Source organism: Periplaneta americana, chromosome 12, assembly GCF_040183065.1.
Source record: "Periplaneta americana isolate PAMFEO1 chromosome 12, P.americana_PAMFEO1_priV1, whole genome shotgun sequence".
Classification (NCBI taxonomy): domain Eukaryota; kingdom Metazoa; phylum Arthropoda; class Insecta; order Blattodea; family Blattidae; genus Periplaneta; species Periplaneta americana.
The window spans coordinates 123390702-123418107 of NC_091128.1; the positions used below are offsets into that span (position 1 = coordinate 123390702).

Consider the following 27406-nt stretch of genomic DNA (forward strand, 5'->3'; position numbering starts at 1 on the left):
AATGGGCCTTAAATTGTTATAATGAAACCTGGCACTTATGCGGATAAATTTTGAAAACGAGATTGGGTAGCGGTGCACAGAATTTGAAATAGGAGAATAAGAGGACAGAGAATAAGACAGACAGCCATACAGCTTGCCAAAACCCACATTTTTGGTACCAGAGATGCCGAAAGCATTTTGTCTCAGAATTCTCCAAATAGGTCTTTTCAGCATCACAATGCTTTGTCTATACTAAGTGTAATGAGAGGGTAAAACGAATCTGTAACTTGCAAAGCCAAGCTCTACTGAGCTTCATTTCTTACCATTATTAAGCAGACAAAACGTTTCGTAGAATCTTGAAATAGGATGCACAAAAAATAATTTCTTTCCCGTGTGGTTAAATTTTTATAATTCGTGGAGTGCCGTCGATTGTGTGGAGAGGTGGTTGACGCGGACCGTATCGAAGCACATACATCAGCAGCGCCACATCGTCTGCTTGTAATTAGTCACAAACGTTTTTGTGGGCCGCTCGGCCGGGCCATCCGTCTGCCCAACGTAATTAATTCTACACATCGTCTTGTACGTGTGTTATCGAGGACCCATCGTGTAGCAGATGCAATGGTGACTGCTTTTAGGATCGCCTTCGTGTCTTTGATCTTTCGTTAAATACTGTAACAAATGATCAAGAAACTTAGGATACACAACCTGTGGTCAGGCACTCACAAATTGGTTCGACCTTGTTAATTTCTACAGCTACATTACAGTAAAGTTGTAAAAAAGAGATCCTAAAGAAATTTAATTCTGTCGTTTTTATTTAACCCCATTCGTTTAGAAGCAGAGTCGGTGTTGATAGAATGACGGACTACGTACACGCAGATGCCCAGATAATATTGGCAACTACGACGGATGACTTACAGAGGCCAGTGTGTAGTGTAAATAAAGTAATTGTATTGTATTTATTTACATTCCATAGTATTCGTACATCATTTCACAGCTAGAATTTGGAACATGTCAAAAAATCTTAATAGGCTAGTACTACAATAGTACATTATAGGCTCGACCATATTTCTAACTTGAAATTATTCAGAAGTATTCATTTTATTCTTATCTGACTGAGGAGCGGAACTGACCTTGTGCAATACCTCGTAAATTGTGAGATGTGCGGAGACGCGAAAGTATTGATTTTTTCCGAGAAACAAATGTTCACATTGACCTTGATATAATCTAGAGAGTAAAATAAACATTAATCTTGATATAACATTGAAATTAAATTAGACATTGAAAAACGAGATGACAAATTGAATTTATATTTACAATTAACGCTAATTATTATAGTAACAGAACTGACTTCATTTCAAATGTAGGTGATTTATTGTGCAATTGGTGAAATGAATTTGCGGGAATATGCTGGAAAGGCTGGAAGATGACGGTGAATTGATGTTAATTTGTGTTGTTTTTTGCGACTGAGTTTAATATTGTATTTGAGATTTCAATTTTATTTTGGATCGATTCTTCAACATAATCTTCTGCGACAGTATTGGATTTCCAGATTCCGTGACGTTTCGCTACTTGTCTTTCGATTGCATATCCGAGAATAATCGATACTTACGCTTTCATATTGCTACAATGCTATTTTCTGATTGGTGGAACACCTGAACTTTAATGAATAGGTGTACTTTAATGAGGTCCATTAAAGGGGTGCTACTACATTTCGGCATGGTCGAGTATAAAGTATTATTTTATAGTCACAGTCTAGTTGAAATATATTAATGGTTCCATTCCAAAAATATAAATAAGACGAAGAGCATGGTCATAGGAAGAAAAATAAAGAAGGTAAACTTGCGAATTCTAAATGAGGCAGTAGAGCAAGTGGACAGCTTCAAATACAGTGCCATCATTTTATTTTTACTAACATTTCTAATATTAACCTGGCTATACCTTTGGATTAATGGTTGAGAACCGGAAACACCGTTTGCTACCCCCTTCCACGACTGGAGTTCGATGATACTGGCTTAATATACAAACGAATCAATTTACTAGGTATAGGAGGGAAGAAAAGTAGTTCATTCATTTACATAAACTAGGAAATATCGCGATTTTGAGTTTGATAATTTTCATTAGGTTTTTGTTTAATCAAAATACAGTACAGTATTAACAATAAGTGTTTTTACTCAAGAACTGAGCTATCCATTCGGACGTATTTATTATGCAGTGTATATGATACTGTCTACAGCACATTAGCGTACAATATAGAGAATAAAGTTAAATTGAAAAATATTCATAATATGGATATTTAAACACATTTTTGAAAATGGTGGCCGTTCATTTTGATACAAGCTTCAGTCCTTTTGTGCATATTATCGCACTATAGGCTAATGTACCTAATTCCAATTACCAGTTTCGTTCTTCATACTAGTAACTCATGTTAAAATAATTCCATACCTATTCTATAAAAGAGTACCTTACGTACTGTAAATTCAATCTTCACTTCTGCCCGATCCGAAAAGATAAACTTACTCAGACATGCTATCTACTGTCTGTCCAAGTGGTTTTGTCGCAGGGTCGTAGAAAGGAGAGAAATCACGTGACAGTTAATTACTTAACGAGGCCCTTTAAACAATTGTATAATATTACGTAGACGTCCAATTCCTAACAGAAATTAATGTTTTCAGAAAAGAGCTAAGACAGCCCAGCCACTAGCCTTTACAGAGATCGAGCAGAAGCGGGTGGGGGGAAACCGGGATGTGACATAGACAAACGGACGACAGTACCTCTGCGAAAATATGATTCAATACTGAAAGCTCTTTCATCACTGGAAAACGTGAACATATTTCTGGAACATACTATACTCACTTACTCAGTACTATGACGTAAGACGACTTTGACTCCATACGCGGACTTGAGGCAAATGTCAGGTAATCTATGGGGAACCCTCCGCCTCACCTCATCTCACTACATCTCGCCAAAAAATTGTAAATTGTAATCTTGTAAAATTTTGACATGTTCCATATCTTAAAGCTTAATTGCTAATATAAGATCTATGGAATACAATAGATGAAATGAAATATTATAAGATCCAATGACCAATCACACACCAAAATAATACTTACCTCAACAGTTGAAGTAAAATGCCAAAAGGACGACCCTAACACAGATGAGAAGATGGGGCGATTAAGGTACTAGACTCCTGGGAGGTACAAATTGGTGAACATTTGCTTTATAGAATTGCTCGAAATATTTGAATATTTTTCTGTGAAAATAACTTCACTTTATGTTACACAGAGCCCGTTATGTCTTGCAGCTTTTTCTGAACTTTAAATAAGGTAGTCAGTAGTTATAAAAGTATTCGAAATAAAAAAATACGAATTATTCGGTTGTTATAGGCTAAGATCTCGAGATATATCTCGAATAGTGAACAAGTATTCGAATACTTTGCTCAGACGGTAGATGCTGCGAGAAGAGAAGAATGAGAACAGAAAGAAACAGTATAGAGAACGAAGTTCTCGAGAACACCGATTGCTCATCAATCGTATACATTCGGCTAACCTCGCCCACGAACATGTGGTTGTTGCGTGCAATAAAGACTTGCTACAGATCGTTTCTCTCTCTCTTCCTCTCGTTTAATTGAACGCAAGAATACAATATCTATATCTTAAAGTTCCTGATAACTACATCATGTTATTAGAATAATAAAAAAATGTGCTTGCACAATAGACTGCTGCGACTGCTATCGTTATCGCTGTTATGCTGGATGTTGGATAAGAGAACCGAGAAGCGAGAACTACTCGAGGATAACCGAGGTGAGTAATCAAATTCTTATTCGAATGATAAAAAGTATTCGAGAACTTTTATTCCAACAAACGTTTCGATTCATAATATTATTCGGGAACAGATTATTCCATTCAGCCTATCACTAGTAATCAGGTACAGAGACATCATTTTATTTTTACTTCAATTTTTATTGTACCTGAGTTTTTGAATGTACTTCACTCCCACCCCTTCCACTAATGAAGTTCAACCGTCCTGCATACAGATCCAAGACCGCATATACAGTCATAGTAGCCTTACGGTCATAGTAAACAGTACGTTCCAAAAATATGTTTGCGTTTTCCAGTGACGAAAGAGCTTTCAATATTGAATCATTTTCGCACAGGTACTGTCGTCCATTTGCCTACGTCGTATCCCGGTTACCCCCACCAGCTTTTATTCGCCAGCTAGTGGCTGGGCTGTCTTAGCTCTTTTCTGAGAACATTAATTTCTGTTAGGAATTGGATGTCTACGTAATATTATACAATTGTTTAAAACTACTTAAATAAAAGGGCCTCGTTAAGTAATTAACTGTCACGTGATTTCCTCCCTTTCTACGACCCTATGACATAACCACTTGGACGGACAGTAGATAGAAAAATGTTATGTTTATTTAACGACGCTCGCAACTGCAGAGGTTATATCAGCGTCGCCGGATGTGCCGGAATTTTGTCCCCCAGGAGTTCTTTTACATGCCAGTAAATCTACTGACATGAGCCTGTCGCATTTAAGCACGCTTAAATGCCATCGACCTGGCCCGGGATCGAACCCGCAACCTTAGGCATAGAAGGCCAGCGCTATACAAACTCGCCAACCAGGTCGACAGTAGATAGTATGTCTCAGTAATTTTATCTTTTCGGATCGGGCAGAAGTGAAGATTGAATTTACAGTACGTAAGGTACTCTTTATTATTTCAACATGAGTTACTAGTTACGAAGGACGAAACTGGTAATTGGGATTAGGTACAATAGTCTATAGTGCGATAATATGCACATTAGAACTGAAGCCTGTATCGAAATGAACGGCCACCATTTTCAAAAATGTGTTTAAATATCCATATTATTATTATTTTTCAATTTAACTTCATTCTCTATATTGTACGCTAATGTGCTGTAGACAGTATAATATACACTGCATAATGAATACGTCCACATGGACAGCTCAGTTCGTGAATAAAATCACTTATTGTTAATTCTATATTGTATTTTGATTAAACGAAACCTAATGAAAATGATCAAACTCAAAATCGCGATGTTTCCTAGTTCACGTAAATGGATTAACTATTTTTCTTCCCTCCTATACCTAGCAAAGTGATTTGTTTGTATATTACGCCAGTATCATCGAACTCCAGTCGTGGAAGGGGTAGCAAACGGTGTTGATCCCCAGAAGTATAGCCAGGTTAATATTAAAAATGTTAGTAAAAATAAAATGATGTCCCTGTATTATAGTAATGGATTACATTTGCGTCCTAAAAGTCTGGGACATGATGTTTGATCACAGAACATCCTATTAGTGGAAGAACTGTGAAGGACAATCATCAGAACCTTTGAAGAGAAAACATTACGCTGTGGATATGTAAACCTCTGGACTCGACACTTCAATTTCACTGACCATGACTGCAATTTGCAAGTAACTCAATGAAGAAATACTATACGCAGTCCATATTTTGACATAGTTGACATTGTGAATAGTTCGTCTCTTTAAATAACAATAAAAAACACTAATAGAAAACATAAAACTTTGCTTTGTCCTTTGAAAAAACACGTGTTGCATTGTTGAGATGATATCAAGATATTTATAGCGGCACATTGAAAACCCTAATTCCGGAACACGTCAACGACATCCTAATTGCCAGAGAAAGATATGCGTAGATAAAGTGATGAAAAGAGAACCGTAAAGACAGGGAGAAGTAACATTGTTGCTAGTTCTCCGTTCAGGGCTATTATTTCACCCAAGTCTTCTTGTGACACCGGCACGGTTGACCCGTGGGAAGTTGATTTATGTGCAAGTGCGGTAAAGGTTTGGAGGTATCAGGATGTATGTTCTATACGTCAGTATTTAGGATAGAATAATGCTAGGGGTTTTGATAACTTAAACGTGGAGGTAAAAAAGAGATATGTGAATATGGTTTGAGCCATGTCACGACATAGCGTGGCTTCTTCTTAGAGCCACCTGTCGCCTCTTCATATCCGCCATCCGTCATATGCAAAAGAAGGAAGGAGACGCGGAGAGGAGAGGAGAGGGAAAACTACCCACATGCCATGTTACATGTAAGAAAGAAGTCTCTAGATTAATGTGCCCTCCTCTTGGTTATAAAGCTTTACAACTCATAAATGCCTCCGACCATCTTGAATTTTATTTTAGCCCTGACTTTACACGTACCGATTTGTTTAAAACAAAAAAAGTTGAATATTAAGAAAAAAAGGAAAACTTCAGTATGATTTCTAAGGTATCTCTTCTTCTAGAAATAGATACACACTAAACAGAGTGAATTTCCATGAGTTCTTAGAGATGTTCTTACCTTTTTTCTCTCAAAACCAATCAGATTTACCTGAGATTTGTCTTACGTTTAATAGACCTATTAACATTACTATTGCTACTGATACTACTACTAGTCCACACCTGTGGAGTAACGGTCAGCGCGTCTGTTCGCGAAACCAGGTGGCCCGGGTTCGATTCCCGGTCGGGACAAGTTACCTGGTTGAGGTTTTTTCCGGGGTTTTCCCTCAACCCAACATGAGCAAATGCTGGGTAACTTTCGGTGTTGGACCCCGGACTCATTTCACCGGCGTTATCACGTTCATCTCATTCAGACGCTAAATAACCTAAGATGTTGATAAATCGTCGTAAAATAACCTACTAAAAATACTACTCCTAACACTACTGCTACTATTACTACTACGACTACTACTAACATTACTGCTACCACTACTACTAACAATACTACTACCACCACCACTACTACTCATACTACTAACACTACTACTACTACTAACACTACTAAGTTACTACCACCACTACTACTAACACTACTCCTACCACTACTACTTACACTATTACTATCACCACTACTACTACTAACACTACTACTACTAGCCTATTACTACTACTAACACTTCTACTACTACCACCATTATTACTAACACTATTACCACTACTACTACTACCACCACTACTACTAATACTACTACTACCAGTACTACTAACACTACTTCTAACACTACTACTATCACTACTACCACTACTACTACCACTACTATTAACACTACTCCTACTAGCACCACTACTACTAACACTACTGGTACTACTATTACCATTACTACTACTAATATCACCACCACTACTATTACTACTACTACTACTACCACTACAACTACTACTACTACTACTACTACTACTACCACCTCTACTACTAGTAATACTACTACTACTACCACCACCACTACTAGTAATACTACTACTACTACCACCAAATGGCCGTATTTGTGACTTAAGTGGTAGAGCGCTGTCTTCCGTCAGGCGATCCGGGTTCGATCCAGGGCAGGTAATGATGGAATTTATGGTGAACAAAGCAGACGTTGCAGATTGTTTTCTCAGGGTACTCCCTTTTCTCTCTATCATTCCACTGACACTCTCCATTTTCCCCTCATTTTATCTAATGTCTGTAGTAGTTTAAAATAACATAGGCTGAAGTCTTTGCGGTAATACGGATTTACGATGCTGTTATAGGAAGGGCTTGGGACTCCAGATCATGGGATTTTTCATCTTCTTGTGTGCACTTTATTGTAACCATGATAATTTATTGTTTGTTTGTTTTATCTAGACTTCTGTAATGCATTTTGCTTTATATTTTAAGTATTTTGTGTTTTGTAATTGAAATTTCTCACAAATCAATTATAGACAAAAATATATTTTAATAATGGAAGAAAATAGCGTCCAGAATTAACTTTTAACACTTGACTTTTAGCACAGTTGGCTAAGGTGTTTGCCTGCCGATTCGGAGCTGCGCTCTGGCGAGGGTTCGATTCCCGTTTGGACAGATTACCTGATTTTTTTTCCGAGGTTTTCCCCAATCCTAAGCAAATGTCAGGTAATCTATGGCGAATTCGCGGCCTCATATCGCCAAATATCATCCCGCAATCACCAATTCCATCGACGCTAAATAACCTCGTAGTTGATACAGTGTCGTTAAATAACAAAGTAAAAAAAATATTTAATTAAACTTGATCAAAATCAAAGTGATTAATAATTGAAGACCTCGGGGATAAATAGTGATAACCCTCAAAATTGAGATTGACAGTTTTCTGGTTGTTAACAGCCTATAAGCCACATTATCTTTGATTGGGTTGAATAATTTTGTAAATATGTTAAAAATGATTAGATTATGCTGCTTGAAAAATATGGCAATCCTCTTGTGTTTGCAGTAAAAATTAAAATGTATGCAATTTTTAAATGTGGCTTATCATTATTTACCTCGAAGTCTTCAATTCTTTTCCAATAAATGCTTTCAGAAGTTGAACAAGGGGAACCATCAAACAGCGGTCACTATTTAAAAATACATATTTGGAATATGGATATTTATGTAAATACGCACGATTTATATTTTATTTTGGTGTAGGATTTTGAAAATTATTTCGGTTATAACTTTATTTTCAGACATTAGTCTTACTTGAAAGTTTTTCTTTGGTTATTAATTTGTGTATTATATGTACAGGGCTCCTACAAAAGATCTTTCCGGTTTCGAACATACGTAATTTACGTTCTAAAAATCTGAAGTACATGAAAATAGCACCAATGGAAAGAGAAACTAAAAAAGTATGGTTGTGGCAACATTGTTTTCCTAGTTGGTAACACTGCCTCATAATAGCGCATATAAACAAATTTGTTCATTGTTGAAGCGAAATGTCTGCTATTTTCATGTGAGTGCAACGGCATTACCGAACAAAGTTTGGTGCAGATCCACCCAGTGGGGCTAAAATCTGTAAGCGGTACATTGATTTTAAGGCAAGATTTTTCGTAAGCGGTTGCGACTTCATCCGTACCGACTACAGTTACTGCAAGTCTTAAACCAGAGGACAAAGTGCTACGAAGAAATTTCTGCATAATTATGCACACTTCAATTGATGAATTTCGTTCCATAGTGTTTTCTGACGAGGCCACTTTTCATCTTTCTGGTAAGGTGAACAGACATAACCTCAGAATCTGGAGGTCGGAAAATCCGCGTACCTACGTGTAACTTGACTACAGGCTTACCAAGTGGAGACAGATTGAACATCTTTAAGGTAAGTAACTAAACGTTTTGAGTTTCTCTTTCCATTGGTACTATTTTCATGCACCTCAGATTGATATAACGTAAATCACATGCGTTCTAAATCAGAAAGTTTTTTGTAGGAGTCCTGTATATATAGGTGTACAGTATCCACCGCCCACTGAACGAATATTGGTTAAACAAGCGGTGAGCGACTTCCGCCGATTTTGGAATAGACACCGACGCACTTAGGTTAGGTTAGCTTAGCTTAGCTTAGGTTAGGTTAGGTTAGGTTAGGTTAGGTTAGGTTAGGTTAGGTTAGGTTAGGTTAGGTTAGTTTAGGCTTTTATTATCCCGTCAAGATGAAGGTGAAAGCGGTTGAGTGTGATTTTTTGTTTTCTATGTTGGCAGTTCAAGTGCGTCGGTATCTATTCCAAAATCGGTGGAAGTCGCTCAACGCTCGTTTCACCCGAATATTTCACACTTTTATCCGCTATAAATCAATTTTCGCAAATCTAATGTAAAAGACTGCCTACACAAGCAACAAGTTAAACTAAATGTTTAGGATTAGTGTAAAACTGGCCTATGTCTCCTATAGTGGGCGGGACATAAGTAACATTCACTTTGTTACCATTATACGAGTATTTATGAAGTTTTATTTTTGTTTTAGATTTTCGCGTTCCGTGGGGTTCATCATATTTATGAGTGAGGTATGATTCAAAGAGACAAGTAAGTGAATTAACGTTAAATAATATTTCATAAAAATTTGAAAACAAAATAAATCCAAATACTGGAAATGTAAGAGTAACATCTTATAATTTCATATCAAGGGCATCATGTCAGAAGAGCGTATCAACAAATTTTGCGCTATTGAAATAGGCTACTGTATTTTTTATGGATCTCTTTTATGTTTTAAAACAAATTTTTGAGAATTACAATGGACATGAGAAGGAAGCAAAGAAAGTATCTTGTTATGTACAGAAAGACAGGAAAAATAATTTCTATTTATCTATATGCCTGTACTGTAAACTTTCAGTTTAGTTAATACGTCCTTCTGGCATGATGCCCTCGATATATAAATTTATTACGCTAATCCACTGAGTATCGACAGTATTTCTTTACCTCGTTGAACCCAATGTGCCAGGATATATATTGAACCTGACATGAAAACTATAGGAGGCTACATAAATGTGACAGGACTCTTGACATATAAAATTGTATCTTACGTCAAAATGAAATATCTCGGCAAAATTCATGTGACCTATTACAAATCTATAAAGAAAGAAACCTGCCAATAAAATAGTACTCGATCACTCTGGGAGGCTAGAGAAGTGCTTTCACTAAAGGGAAGAAATTTCTTTCTTTCAGAAAGTTATTGCAGCTGTCAGTAATGCTTTTAAGTCTGATTAGTGACATCCTGACGACATATTTTATCACCAAGAATATACACCATCGATCGTGTAATCGTATTTAACTATTTTCAGAATTTTAAGCGATGCTTAATGTAACTTAGCAAAATATTAATATTGTCTCTATTCTTAGGAGTATAATATTTGTTTAGGCTTAATAGTGTACTGTACATTTACTCTACGTTACGATTGTTAAAATTTTAATTAGATTTTCTCAATTTTATTCTTTTCCTCTTCTCCTGCTCCTTTTATTTTATTTTATTATTACATTTTTTTTCTTTTTGGAAAAGCCGTTGACTGAATTCCCAGTATGCTCAGTCAACTTAATAGAACAGTCTATTATGATAATAAATTATTGAAATAATTTTGTTTTTTTTTCTTTTAAATATACAGAAATTTGATTCGAACAAATATAACATTGAAAAATTCGTTTGCAATACGGAAAATTACATTAGTTCGGGTCAAATTTCTGCACATTTAAAGGACAACACTAAAGCATATAATTTATTATCATAATAAATTGCTCTTTTAAATTGGAGGAGGATATTGGTAATTTAATAATTTAATTTATTGTCATCAAAAAGTATACAAGTAATGGTGTACCTTCACAAACCTTTTATTTATTTTTTGTTATCTTTCTATTTTCACAGAGAGGGTTTGGAATTGAACGGATTACATCAGCTTCTTGTCTATGGGGATGACGTGAATATGTTAGGAGAAAATCCACGAACGATTAGGGAAAACACGGAAATATTACTTGAAGCAAGTAAAGCGATAGGTTTGGAAGTGAACTCCGAAAAGACAAAGTATATGATTATGTCTCGTGACCAGAACATACGACGAAATGGAAATATAAAAATCGGAAATTTTTCCTTCGAAGAGGTGCAAAAATTCAAATATCTTAGAGCAACAGTAACAAATATGAATGACACTCGGGAGGAAATTAAATGCAGAATAAATATGGGAAATGCCTAAATTGGAGATTTATCCTTCGAAGAGGTGGAAAAATTCAAATATCTTGGAGCAACAGTAACAAATATAAATGACACTCGGGAGGAAATTAAACGCAGAATAAATATGGGAAATGCGTGTTATTATTCGGTTGAGAAGCTCTTATCATCCAGTCTGCTGTCGAAAAATCTGAAAGTTAGAATTTATAAAACAGTTATATTACCGGTTCTTCTGTATGGTTGTGAAACTTGGACTCTCACTCTGAGAGAGGAACATAGGTTCAGGGTGTTTGAGAATAAGGTGCTAAGGAAAATATTTGGGGCTAAGCGGGATGAAGTTACAGGAGAATGGAGAAAGTTACACAACACAGAACTGCACGCATTGTATTCTTCACCTGACATAATTAGGAACATTAAATCCAGACGTTTGAGATGGGCAGGGCATGTAGCACGTATGGGCGAATCCAGAAATGCATATAGAGTGTTAGTTGGGAGACCGGAGGGAAAAAGACCTTTAGGGAGGCCGAGACGTAGATGGGAGGATAATATTAAAATGGATTTGAGGGAGGTGGGATATGATGATAGAGACTGGATTAATCTTGCACAGGATAGGGACCGATGACGGGCTTATGTGAAGAGAGCAAACAAGTAAAATACATTTAAAAGTGACTGACAGCTGATTTGAACAAAAAAATATCTCATTTCATTTGCCGAGTGCCTTATTAGTGATTCTATTGAAATTTTAAATCATCATTATTTGTAAAAATATTTAAATTAACAAAACAGCATAACGATGTAATATAATCACATTAAAACTTAAGGCAACTTATTAAACACAAGCAACTTCATTTATTTATAATTTTATTGTTTCATTTGAATGAACAGCTACATTCTTCTTGGTTAAATTTATGAGAGGACAATTGAAGACTGGACATATAAAAGGGGTAAGTGCCAATATTTTTTTTAATTAATTAAAAAAAAGTATATTTCCTCGGCTCAATTCTCTAAGAAAAATGATAAGTCCCATCGTAATTTTATTTAGAACCTAGCTTCTTCTATAGATGTGCCGCACAAGAAATGAAGATGAGTTCGATTATCATTAGTTTGAAAGGTATTCGTAAAAATCCAAACGTCGTACTGTGAATCGGGCTTTGGAATTGCTTGCATCGTAATACAAACATTGGAAGGTAAACTAAATGGAAGGTTGCGCTGTGACGTGAAGTACGGTGTTGAAGGGAAAGATAGGTCTGGTAATATCGGCTGCGCTTATTAGGGACAGATGTGACGAGGTAAGGAACGCTAAGCGCCATTCACTTCCGTGCGCTCAAGTGCATTGAAATGGAAGGAGGAATTTTTGAAAATCTGCTTCTAAACTGAGGTATGTTTATTTTGTTATTAATACATATTTTGAATTAATATTTCTGAGTATTTTATGTGGATAACTTTTAAGTTGTGCTCAAAACCACGGCTGCTTTCATAGAATTCAATAAGCTGTAACTCCTTAACGGTTGATAATTGGATCCATGTTCATATTACATTCTATTCTCAAAATGGCCTACAGAACTGAATCCTAAATCACGAGTCATTAGTCGTAAATCGCCCCTGTATACGTAATGCTGTCCCGCATTGAATGCTGATGGTAGCTGGACTCTTTAGCCATGGTCAGCAACCAGTCTACAAAAAAGATATTTCGAAATATGACCCTGCTCCTCCAACTTGGGGATTGGAACAACGGGTGAACTCCCTATCTTCAGTAAAGGAGTTATAGATCGAAGAGCCATTCAAAGACATTACTGAGGTTAGAAGTGTCCCAAGCAAAGCGCTCATCCTACCAAGTGTCGAGGTTAAGTAGGCACTTTTATCTCCCTGATTTTCATATTACTGTTTATGTATATACACATACAGGTACCTTTGTTGTCTTATTTTCAGTGGTTTAGTTGGGTCGGAACGCCGTTCCGGAAAATAAAAATGTATGCATGTCGGGAACATAAAGATGCCAAACTTGATACCCAGTACCAATCCATTTGGCGATTGCTAAATTGATAAGTGAGTTCCTGTAAATATTTTTTTCCAATTAAATCACTGCTTATTTGAAATATGTCTGTAAAACAATACAATTTATTAATAAAGGTAATAAAGTACGAATTGAATTCAGATCTCATAGAAGTTACTTATATTATGAAATTGTTTCTTTAATTTATATAAAATATTTTCATTTTTAAATAGTATTCTTTATAAACTAACAAGTTTTAGAATATACGTAAGTAAGTTGTGATTTATTATAATAAGTTGTATAATGATTATTTTTGTGTAAATTATTACCTATATGGGATTTAATAATTAGGTACCGGATTTTTATGTAATATCAAGGTGTGAAATATGTACTTATTTATGTAAGAAAAATAAGCTGAATATGTACCAAAATATGTAAAATCAAGAAAATATTTAATTTCAATATCTGGCAGGTATAGGATAAGGAAGACTCTCCAGTTGTGATTTCATTTTTACCGCACACTTGACACATTACTATTTTTCCATCTGTACTGAAAGCTTCGTCCATTGCAATCCATGATTTTATTTTTGTCCTTAGGGTTGAAGATACAGGGGCCATTTTAGATAGTTAAAACCAGTAGATAAACTCACTGCACTTTATAGGTACTGTAAGTACTAAAACTAGAGAACTGAGTGAAATAAATGATACAACAGTACTGCAAGTATTGTTTCGCTTTACTGGATTAGGAGAAAATAAGAGGAGATGTTGAACACATGCATTTTAGCTGCTCCCTGCAAGAAACAAGTACCTACTAAAACCTCAAACTATAGGCATTTACAAACTGTTGTTTGAAAAGTGACATTCCTGTCTTATTCAGAAGGGTAGGATTATTCCAGCCGAGAACAATACTTTCTAATTGCTCAGAAAATCCCATTTCCGTATAGTTCTACTAAATTTAAAATAAAGAGGTCAAGCAATAACCTGAAAGTCTCATGTCAGACTTGACACGGGTTTTCCCTGGAAGAATTAGGAACAGGGTGGGTAAGGTTGCAAATTGCATGAGAACGGCTTGTTAAGACGTGTGTAGAACATAGTTCGAGAAAAATCATGTCGTCCTCCACCGCATGAAGGCAACGCTACTTTCTGAGTGATTTTTACAGTACAAGGTAGTTGTATGAGAATGGTTGCCTTTTGTTCACTCATATTTACAGTGGGCGGTATGGGGTAAGTGCCTCATTACTTCCTGGAACTGAGGACGTTTCAGAGAAGTAAAAATGAATAAAACTCCTAAATATGTATACTATGCCATAATATGTACTGCAATGTGGGGTAAATAATATGTAAAAATATGTAGTATCAAATATTAATATATTAATGGTAATTACAAGATTCGCAAAGATTTGTTATTTATATACGGTTAGGTTGAAAGGAATATAATATGTAATCACATAAAAATCCGGTCCTTATTAATTATAAAGCACTGTTAGTTGCTTAGTTCTGTGGCCGGCGTAGAGGGGCCATACCATCACTTGCAAGGACAGCGGAGAAGCAGTGAGTGAGAGGGAGCTAGAGTCACAGTCTAGTATATACAGTCACGAAGCTCAATATGTAGTAAATATGCATACATTAGATAGTTGCCAACCACTATGATCGCTACTATCGCCTCATTACAGACAATGCGAAATAGTACCTGCACAGTCGATTGTTCCTAGCACCCTCAAAACTCAAGCTTCGTGACTGTATATAGTAGACTGTGATAGAGTGCTCTGTGGAAGCAACTATTTCGCTCTCACTAACCGTTTCTCCCTTACCCTACGCATGATGGTGAGATCTCTCTGCTCTGGCCAGTAGTTTGACTTGTTTAAAACATGCCAATGTAATTTGAAAACAAAGTGAAATAAAGAAATGTTATTCGAATGTCCTTTGTTTAATATTTTCTGTTTCTATATAGAAACAGTACATTGTTAAAGTAAGAATTCATTTAAAGCACTTTATTATACAAGCAGAACAATCCGCCATTTCTAATCCCACAGTCAAAGCTATATAATAATTTTAACATGAGATCATGTGCAAGGACAAGATTATGTATGCTTGTTTGAGGTTGGGAAACACTAAGCATTCACTATAGTTGCCCGTGAAATAAGCAAATACAATGATAAACATGTGTAAAACTTAAAGTTTGAAAGAATATTAAAAATATAAAGTAAACTAAATCCTATGTGCATTAATTTAAGTGAAAATTAATGAAGCAATTAATTTAAAAATAGGCTATAAAATGTGAAGCAAAGTAGACTCTATGTGCGTTAATATTTAGATGAAAATTAATTTAGTAACTAATTAAAAAATATGTAGTAAAGTAGCCCCTATGTCGATTATTGTTTAGATGAAAATTGATTTATTACAAAATAGGCTATTAAGTAAAATAAATGCTATGTCTATTAATGTTTCAATGAAAATTAATCAATTAATTTAAAGGTAGAAAGCAATTACAACTAAAAAAAAAAGTCCTGCACGTGGAGACTCAAACCCTCAAACCTCCGACTTAAAAACCAGCATTTTGACCACTAGGCTATCACTGACAACAACGAATTAAACGCTCTATATGAAGTAGTGTAGTAGTAGATGTTTCAATGAATGCAGTTAGAATCATGACTACTGAACGCAAGTATTGAAATCATATTTCATTTCTTCGAATATTTCACCATAAAATATGTTGGATTATATTATTACTAAGGAGAGGAAGTTCATGCATTTGCATATTTGTTCTCTATCGTTGTGTGAATATGCTGAAAGATTATCTACATGAATCACAAATTTCTGAATACAATGATATTACGCTTATTGTGCATAAAATTGCATGTTTTGCCTTTATTTATAAAATCATCATATTTTAATATTCATGCAGGAAAACTGCATATTATGTATGTTTATTTTTCTTTCCTTCATTTTTAAAAGTGTGTAACCTCGTAAACATGACAAATTTATGTTTATGAATTTTGAACGTAACGATGACGCCCTCATAGGGAGCCTCTCAAGTTAGCAACTGGTATTCCTTTACTGCAGTCTTCAGCAGATTTCGATAGAACAATATCCAGTTTAACATCAGTTCCAGGAAATGTAGGAGATAAAGTGATCGAAAAAACAGCAAATTTTCTTTCCAGAAAAACCTGTCTATTATCAACTTAAAGAAACTCAAGATATTCTCGAAGGAAAAACGCCCTAAAAACCACCAAAATGTTCTACAGAACAGCTCATAGCTTTTGTGCAAGTCCCTCTCACTTCTTGTGACATAGAACGAAGTTTTTCGCGCTACAAAGCTATGCTGAGAGACAACAGGCGAAGAATGACAACAGAAAACATACGTCACTGCTTAGTTGTGAACTGTAACAGCATAAATGGAGCATTCAGCAATGAGGCAAGTACTTCAAAGTCCATAGACTAAACGTAAGTTACCTATTCCTTATTATTGTGTTAAAATAATCTCAGACTGATAAAGAATATTTTGTAGCATATTTATCTATTTTTACGGCATAAATGCATACATATTCTTCACGTTTTTAGGGCATGAATTTCCTTTGCCTGATTATTACATTACAAAGGTAATATAATAACTTATTGTTAACGTCCAATCCTTTCGTCTCGAATTTACGAGCCACTTATTTCTCCTTTTTTGTTGGCAGGAAAATGGTACAGTTTCTAAACTCCATGCCTACAATTATTTGTACAATTTGGAGCCTCATAACCAACCATTGCGTAAAATTAATAATACAGTTTGTTTAAAACTAAAATGCATCCATATATCAGATATTTTACTTTCCATATTGTTGTTTCCGCCACACAGACGTCACATGACGTCACTCGCTTGGGAATCAACATGGCGGATTGATCTGCTCGGGGAATATAGTGCTTTAGGTTCAATTAATACGTCACAATACCCAAATAAATATGAATTATATCTAAGTTTGTTTATTCTTTTCTGCGGTTGTATATAATGATCCTGTGTAATGTATAAGTTATATCTAAGCACATATTGTTTTCCTTTATCTTAGTTTATAATTTTTTGCTTTTCTATTTTTTCTTCTTCGTCTTTTTTTTATTCTGTAGGACAGTGATGTCAAAGCAAGCGCATTTTTCTGACGACGTCGTGCGCGGGCATCACGCGCTAAGTTTGGAAAGAGGAAGGGTTGTGTATATGAATAAGCAGCCTGTTGGATTAAGAAAACAGTGGTGCACAAACTTCAAACGAAACTTGAAATTTTATGTCTTTATTTTTATATGGCTTCTTTCTGTTTGATATTACCTGTATTGTCTGTAAAACAAAGGTACTAATACCAATTTATTAATATTGCAGTTGTGTTTTAAATGTTAATAACATAATAAAGAGTTAAGAAGGAATATTCACATAAATTCCACAGTAGTACAACTATACTGCATTAAATGGATGAAATACATAAATCATAAAGAAAGTGATATCCAAAAAAAAAAAAAATAAATAAATAAAAGAGATTAATTATGATATAAGTTGGAATTGATATTGATGGTACCCTTAGCCTTATAAAAGTAATCAATAAACTAATCAAAACAATATTACAGTACAAAGCAAAGTTACCTAGATGCTGTATATGTTTTAAGTATAACTAATATTCCATAACAAAACTCTTATCGTATTATGCTTTTAAGATGATATTGGTTAGCAACTTCCTAACATCAGAAAATTAAATTATTTTCTCGAAATGTCCTGAAGATATAGAGCTTACATTTTTATAACACGTGGGCACATATCTTTTGCTTATGATGTAACAGTAGTTGCTTTGTTAATTCATTTCCTTACAAACAATCTCCATGCGAATATTTTAAAAATGTTCAATACACTATCTTCAGTAATACGTATTTACGTGTATTAGATTTACGAAAACATTCTGTAGAGCTACTAAATAAATAGGCCTATATCTGAAAAATTCACTTTTCTATCAAAAAAGTTGAGAAAATATATGTTTTAATAAAAAAATGAAATTTGTGAAAAATGAGCATTAAAATTAAAACTTACATACTTATAATGCACTTATACTTCTCAGACAAATCTAAAAATTAACATGGATACAGTTTTAATAAGTTCTCTTCCCTTTATCTATTGAATCAGTGCTCCCTGAATATAGCTCGATCAAGCGGCATATACTACCACTTTCGTCTGTCTCTTTCCTTTCCGCTGTAAAGCGCTCAGGCTCTCCTGAGCTCTAAAGCGCGCGCTGCTCCTATGGGCATCAATTGACATCACTGCCGTAGGGTAACCTAGATTTAAATAAATTAATTTTTCTACATATGAACATGTAGCCATTTTCGTAGTACAAAAATTTACATATGTGACACAGGCATATCGTTATGCACAATCTAGAGCATCCAATTTCCATATTGGAGACGTGGGATCGAATCCCTTAAAATCCAAGTGGAATTTGTGGTGAACAAAGTCGATTCTAAGTGGTAGGTTTTCGCGGAGTAATACAGTTTTTCTACCAGTATTTTACCATTTCTCCATTAACCTACATCATCACTATTTGGTGCTATATAGATCGCCTCTCATGATGCAACAAGGGAACGCAACGACGGACGCCGACAGTAAAAATATCTACAATTACAGCAGGGAATTATGCTAAATCATGTACCCGCTTTCAGAACAAAAAAAAAAAAACTAACACATGTATTCAAATGCCACCTTTGTAACAGCCGGTATATCAAATTAAGTAACTTAGAGAAGGGGAATTTGAATGAGTCAGAGGAAAATCAGTGCATGTTCTTGTGTGGTGTTTATCGATTAAAGGGACTCATTCCAACCTCCCGTAGTATGATGTAAGTATAATATTTTGTCTTGTACATCTATAGGTTCTACAGATCTCGCTGTACTGTCGTATATGTAGGATACAGCAGTGTACGCTGAAAGAAAGACAGAGTATGGACAGTCTTTCGCGTGTTGTATATCTCTACAGACGTCGCTGCACCGTGGTACATAGTGTAGGTACGCAGAAAGACTGCAGAGCATGGACAGCATGTGTAGCTGTACCTATGGATGCCACTGTTCCATCGTAAATGTGTACAAAAATGTAAGTTCGTATCGCAAATTTGCGTTAAAAAGTCAGTATGAAGGCAAGATTCATCAAACTGTGTTGTCAACACGAGAGAAAGTAAGGCGGCAGCTGAAATTGTCATCATGCATAAACAACAGCTCATACTGGTCCTGCAGCGGAGTTCGTCGAAAGGTAAGAACACTCATGTTCGTGTTTATAATTCTGTAGTGCTCGGGAAAAGTGGCACAAGTCAAAAATGTTAATTTTACAGAAGGAAAAAACTCTCTTCACACTGGTTTATGTCGATTTGATTTTCTTCTGTATGAATTATTGTAATGGGAGGAATACTTATGTCTCTTTTCCCAAGCGAGCAGATGTTCCGTAAGTTGTCAATAAATTAATAAAAAGTGTTTGTGGAAACTGACTTATGCCACTTTTCCCAAGCATTGCAGAATTTTAATGGTATGTAGTAATTTTCATGCTTTTTGACAGTGCATCATCACACATAAAAGAAATAAACTGAAATTATAATATACGGAATGAAGTTATTCTTTGAGGTATTTCAAACAAAAAAAAGTTTAATATAATTGTGCTCGTTTTTGCTCCCATTTCGTGATAAAAATGGTTTTATATTAAATATTTCATAGTGTGTTTTGGGAAAGCTATTGATTTTATTCCCAATATGCACAGTCAATTTAAGAGAGCAGTGTATAATGGTAATAAATGCTTGAAAGAATTTTATTTTTGTCCTTTAAATGTGCAGAAATTTGATCAGAACAAATGTAGCTTTTCGTTCTGCAAAGAACTTTTACAGTGTTACATTTGTTCGGATCAAATGTCTGCATATTTAAGGGACAAATCGAACATTCTTTCATACATTTATTATCATAATACACTGCTCTCTTAAATAGGCTGAGCATATTGGAAATTAGATCAATAGCTTTTCAAAAACACGCCGTGAAATATTTCATACAAAACATTTTTCACCTCGAAAAAGAAACAAAAACGAGCAAAATTATATTAAACTCTCTTGTTTGAAATATCGCAAAAAATAATCGCTTGAAATTAATACTATTAGGCTACTTATGGTTCAATCTGTGTAGAATGATTTAAGCATGTTCTAATATTTTACTAACTTATTAATATGGCCAAAATTCAGTACTGTTATGATATCTGAGGAAGACAGCACTAGAACTCAAATCTTTTTTATTTCTGGATAAAAACTTCGATTTTTTTTAAATAATAATATTACAAACGAGTAGAATGCCCGTTTTACGACTGAAATAGTAAAGTGCGCGAAAATCTTCTGATGTCGAAAATTCAGAAATTATACAAAATCCTAATGATAAAATACGTAAAAAGTAAGAGCGAAGATTATTTAAAAATATAGAGAGATGAGTTTGTTAAGACAGGAATACAATTGAATGAAGGTAAAGTCTAGAATCCAGATAACAATTTAACGACGTATGCCGTTCTTGCACTTGTTAGTTTTGATTTGCTTGGAATAGTTCTAGATTGGTGATGGCTACTTGAAGAAACGGCGTTTAAGTAAAAGTACACTGCTCTGCCAATTTAGTACAATGCGTTTCAGTCTAGAGAAAGCATTAATACAATAAAATATGGTCTGTTGTGACGAGAATCCAAGACCCCGCATACCGGTAAGGCATCATGTCACAAACACGTTCACGTCTGAGTATTTCTGATAAAGTGAATATTATTCGACGCCTTGAAAGTTTATTGCAAGAGAGTTTAAGTCATGTTTATATACTTATTCATTTGTTTATTTATTTAGGCCTATTTATTTATTTATTTATTTAGGCCTATTTATTTATTTATTTATTTGTTTATTTATTTATTTATTTATTCATTCATTCATTGATCTTTTTAACCATTTATTTATTTACTTACAATATGATACATCGTCTATATTAACTTTGTATTAGATTTATTTCTATATAATTAATTAACAACTTTTAAATACCCATTCCCGTATGATCGATTATTTACTGTCCATAATAGTCATCGACTTTCATGCTCTACCTAAAAATGATGCTTACCGATTGCAGGGGACTTGCTCCGCGTGTTATATCTAAGTAGGTAAACTTTGGCTTTCTCCTATATCAGCGGTCATCAAAACACTGCACGCTCGGGCTAGCGTCTTTTACCCGCGGACAAGACACAGCCCTAGCATGCATTCGTGGCTGCTGGCGGGTATACTTCTCTCTATCCCTTGTGCACGACGGAGCAGAGTTCCTTACCTTCCATGCACTCTACCCATTTCAGCGAGTGCTGTCGACCACTATCCTATATCGACGGAGCAGTGTAATACTATCTAGACGCTCGGGTTCGATCCACGGCTAGGTCGTGATGGAATTGATTGTAGGAAAAGCAAACGCTGCAGATTGCTTTCTCGGGTTACTTGCATTTCCCTTCATTATTGCACTAGCACTTTTCATTTTTCTCTAATTTCTTCTATCATCTGCAATAGTAAAAAATAGGGATTAGTACGTGTTTCTAATACTGATATAGGAAGGGCTTGGGGTTCCGGTCCCCGGGACTTACTAGGCACTCGTTTGAGGATGTGCGAGACCGAATTCACGAATGCCACCCATATCATCTATCGGACTTGTAAAGCCAAACCTAGTAAACGTAATTGAATGCATTTTCTCGGCAGTCTACTACACGTAACGTCTAATAATATCAACTGAATAGCCTACATATACTTAATAGAGTGTTTACTGCACAGTCTCTTGCATAAACTTAATGCCAGAAAGATCAAAAAGCGACATTGGTTGTCCGGAACTAAATCCGATGGAATTAATAACATTAATGTTATTTATTTTACCGAATACAAACTAAATGCAGCGAAACTAGTGCTGAGGTAGTTCCGGTGATTTTTTAAGTGAAAATGCTTGAATTTGGAAGGAATTTTTTGTGGAAATGGATTTAAAAGTTAAGGACTTTATAGGAAAATATTTGAAGAAAAGGAAATTGTTCCAAAGTGTCGTAAATTATGTGTGAAATGAGAGGTTTATGATAATGGAAGTACAAACGTGTGATTTCTAGTGAAGGAAAGGTACGTAAGAATATAAAACACACGATACGATGTAATGTGAAGAACGCAAAACTTGTATTAATTAAAAAACTACTGAAAATAGTAAAAACACAACAAATAATACTGAAATAAACATTTCCATTATGTAATTCCGTTTCCACGACCACCATTATGGTAACCAGTACAGACAACATCACTAAAAAAAATCACTAAGTTTTGAAAATCCCGCACAGATTCGCGCAAAAACCTAAACTAAACTAACCTAAACTAATCTATTACAGATTCGTACATGCAAGGCAGACTCGGGGACAATATAAAAAATGTAAAATATGAACAATTCCAGTTATTTATTAAACATTTTCTATATGGTAAGAAGAATAAATATTAAAGAATACAATAAAAAACATAAAATAATGACTTTGATATCGTAAGTATTTGAAAAAGAAAAAGAAAATACTAGAGAGGATACTACACTTTTTTCTGTTCTCAGTGACAATATTTTAAAATAAAATTCATCTTGTAATTATATAGAAAACGAGAAATATAGTTTCTTAAAGTCAATTTAAGAGAAATTTAATTTTATAATTTAAGAAACAATATACCTACATTAATTGTACCTATTTTTAAGAATGGGACAAGCCTAACTTTGGTAAATTTCGACAAATATCACTTTTGTTGACGTCGTACAAAATTTTGTCCAATACTCTTTTGAGAAGATTAATTCCGTACATAGATGAAATTATTGGGAATCATCAGTGCGGTTTTAGGCGTATTAGATCGACTATTGATGAGATTTTTTGTATTCGACAGATATTGGAGAAAAAATGGGAGTATAAGGGTACAGTACATCAGTTATTCATAGGCATATGACTCGATTAAGAGAGAAGTTTTATATAATATTCTTATTGAATTTGCTATTCCCAAGAAACTACTTCGATTAATTAAAATGTGTCTCAGTGAAAATTACAGCAGAGTCCGAAAAGGCCAGTTTCTATCTGATGCTTTTCAACTCACTGCGGGCTAAAGCAAGGAGATGCACTATCATCTTTACGTTTTAACTTTGCTCTAGAATATGCCATTAGAAAAGTTCAGGGTAACAGACAGGGTTTGGAATTGAACGGGTTACATCAGCTTCTTGTCTATGCGGATGACGTGAATATATTAGGAGAAAATCCACAAATGATTAGGGAAAACACGGAAATTTTACTTGAAGGAAGTAAAGCGATAGGTTTGGAAGTAAGTCCCTAAAAGACAAAGTATATAATTTGTCTCGTGATCAGAATATTGTACAAAATGGAAACATAAAAATTGGAGATTTATCCTTCGAAGAGGTGGAAAAATTCAAATATCTTGGAGCAACAGTAACAAATATAAATGACATTCGAGAGGAATAAATAGGGAAATGCCTGTTATTATTCGGTTGAGAAGCTTTTGTCATCTGCCAAAAAATGTGAAAGTTACAATTTATAAAACAGTTATATTGCCGGTTGTTCTGTATGGTTATGCAACTTGGACTCTCACTTTGAGAGAGTAACAGAGATTAAGGGTGTTTGAGAATAAAGTTCTTAGGAAAATATTTGGGGCTAAGAGGGATGAAGTTACAGGAGAATGGAGAAAGTTACACAACGCAGAACTTGTATTCTTCATGTGAAGTAATTAGGAACATTAGATCCAGAGATTGAGATGGGCAGGGCATGTGGTACGTATGGGCGAATCCAGAAATGCATATATAGTGTTAGTTGGAAGACCAAAGGGAAAAAAAAAACCTTTGGAGATGCCGAGACGTAGATGAGAGGATAATATTAAAATTGATTTGAGGAAGGTTGGATATGATGATAGAGAGTGGATTAATCTTGCATAGAATAGGGACCGATGGCGAGCTTATGTGAAGGCGGCAATGAACCTGCGGGTTCCTTAAAAACCATTTGTAAATAAGTAAGTATACTTTCATTATGTCTATGTTTATTATTTTAGCTTGCGGACATCAAATATGGAATTTTTGTGAAAATGACCCATATTATATTATTGCAGAACGTATCTGACTGTAAGTTCACCGTAATATCGCAAACTTCGACAGTCTATTGTGTACAAGCTTAAAGACAAATAGAACATTAATAGGATATCACTTCAGAGACTTCAGAAACTGCCTGGCTCTAGTACGAGTATGAACCCCCGGAGCAAATGCCAAGAAGCGTGCTAACAACGGAATTACCTAGAATGACATATATCACTGTTAGACGAAGGGTGACGTCTGCCTTCTCTAAATCGATCGCCACCCCACCCTCTATTGACCCAGACGACCGATCATTCCTCCAGCAGAGGTAATCGCCACCTGTGAATCAAATCACAGAAAACAATTCCACATTCTCTTTCAATGCCTGATAATGTTAGCTATCTAGATGAGGACCAGCACTTTTTTTTTTTTTATTTTATCTGAATGAGTTTTCCGATCAAAATCTATTGTAATGACACTTAACTGACATATGATTGTGAGTCTCTTGTGATTCACAATCATTCCACACACACCTGATACCAAAAAATAATACTCCCAACTTCATAGAATTACTATCTCTTAAAATGTCGTAATCGGCATTCGACGAATCTGTGAATGATCCATTCTGAATGACTTGCGAGGGAAGTCAACCGAAAACATTTCTCTCCTCCCCTCCCTTCCTTTTGACCTCTCGTCGTATGCGTCACTCCTAGAGATTGGCCGAATGTTCCTGTCGGTTAAATTTTATTATTATTTTTGCAATCTACATATTTATGTGTAAATGAGTTATTGATGAAATTTAAGATTAATATAAACAAAGAACGCAAGTACAGTACCAAATATTATTCTTAACCCTGCATTACGTCAATTACAGAACGCTCTTTAGTCACTCAATATTTACTCTGCAGAGAAAAACGAACATTGTAAAGATTAATTTTTTGGTCCTACAGAATATATATTTTGGTAATAATTGTTATTAGAGGCCACAAAGGGAAAAACACTAGAGTTGGAGGATTCGATCCAGTGCTGTGGATTGAACTTCGGCATAGCTCAGTGATTAGAGCACGTAGAACCAAAGATAAAAGTTCGATCCAAGGTCCCGGAGTGAATTTTTCTCCTCTAATAACCATTAAAACGAACGTTGTCTTTACTATTTATTTAAAAAATAAATGACCATCTAACTAAGAAAAAGTCTATGCTATTGAAAGAGGAGGCGTTAATACGCTTTGGAATAATTCAGTGGATAAGTAGTAACACATTTTGAAACATCCAAATACCCTGCTACATCAGTGCAGGATCTATAATAAAACATATGGATAAGAAATATAATTAATAAATGCAATGGAATGGATAGGTTAAATTCTAAAGAATTTTTACGGGAAAGCTATATCAACAAATAAATATACTCTTCTTCTTCTTCTTCTTCTTCTTCTTCTTCTTCTTCTTCTTCTTCTGGCATTACAGCTCTGGGTGAGCTTTAGCCTGCTTCACGACGCTCCTCCATTTCCCTCGGTCTAATGCAGTGTTCAAATAAGTATACTACATAGAGTATAAAATTTCACCCAAAAACATTGCTTTTCGGTCCTGAAAATTGTGTACAGCAATGCAAAGAGAGAAAAAGACAGTATTCCAGTAAATTAAATTTCTTACACTATTGACAGTCTTCCAAATAAAACAAAATTAAAAATGTTATTAGAGACAAAATATTACAAGTAAGCAATATCGTTGAGGTTATGAAAACAGATTTCACTGGAAGAAATACATATTTTAAGATTAGGTTATCATGGAAAAGAGTATGAAATTTGATAAATAGTTATTCTATGTTTGGTGACAAAAATTTAATTTGATTCTGTATTGTGAAATTAAAAAGATTCTGTAAGGTAAAGATAAAATTTTAATAAAATTCAGTGTTAGTCATCTGGAATTTATTAACAACATAGGCCTATCTATATTACGATACATAATTTAAATTGCAATGCACAATCAACGTCTTTACAATCCTGATTTAAAACATTTTAAACCTCGTAATAAAAAGCTCCAAAATTTACTCTCCGCTCGACTTGGATTCCGACACAACTGACACACATCATGGAACATAATACACTACATGTAAACTGGAACTAAACAGTCAAATGCACGTATAGCGCAGCATGAATTTTACCTAATGAATATCAATGTGTGTATGTGTGTATTTATATATGTATAATCACTCATAAGACAATTAATTAGAGGTGTAAACTATACTATTGGTTATTGTACATTACACAAATTCACAATATTTTAGTATGTTTGAAATTGTTCATATTTAATAATAATAATAATAATAATAATAATAATAATAATAATAATAATAAGCTTATTGCCAGAAAAATATAGTACAATGAAATTGTGGATGTACAAAATTGTAGCATTCCACTGAAAGAGAGTGATCTCGTGCTCAGGGGAGGATTCGATACATAATAAAGTTACATAGACTATATAGGCCTAAATTATAAGAAAAGATGAAAATAACAATAAAAATTAATATTTACTCATAACAAATTGCTGGCATATATTTTTGAGTATGAAACTATTGGAATTAAATGATTTGGGGTATTTCTTTATTAATTTGTTATAAATTCTAGAGCCGATATTAGTGCTATTGTTGAAAGCAGTGCTCGTTAAACATTTGGCTTTGGTTTTGAGTTCGTGAGTATATGATCTGAAGACTTAACATTATTATTAACATTATGTATTAGTCACAGAGACATAATGAAATCGAAGTCTTAAAAATTCTGAACTCAATAAGCAATTCAGGCGCCACATAAAATTTCTTCGTCGCCATGGCTACCTGGCGCCCGTAACTTTTCTACCCCTGATTTTTACAATAAGTAAAACGCATATAGGTCCAGCGCCGTGGCGTCGTGGTCTAAG

General features: G+C 34.7%; 1 protein-coding gene across 6 annotated transcripts in view; it reads left to right on the forward strand.

Annotated features, from left to right (window-relative positions):
- Nucleotides 1–27406, forward strand: part of LOC138710867 (uncharacterized) — a 2470114-nt gene that overhangs the window by 1705429 nt on the left and 737279 nt on the right. For 2 of the 6 annotated variants that reach the window (XM_069842041.1, XM_069842042.1), the window contains exon 5: nt 9705–9744. The exons of the other annotated variants lie outside the window; for them this stretch is intronic. In XM_069842041.1, coding sequence (XP_069698142.1) covers nt 9705–9744 — 40 coding nt within the window. The remainder of the gene's footprint in view (nt 1–9704; nt 9745–27406) is intronic. 6 annotated transcript variants of the gene reach the window in all.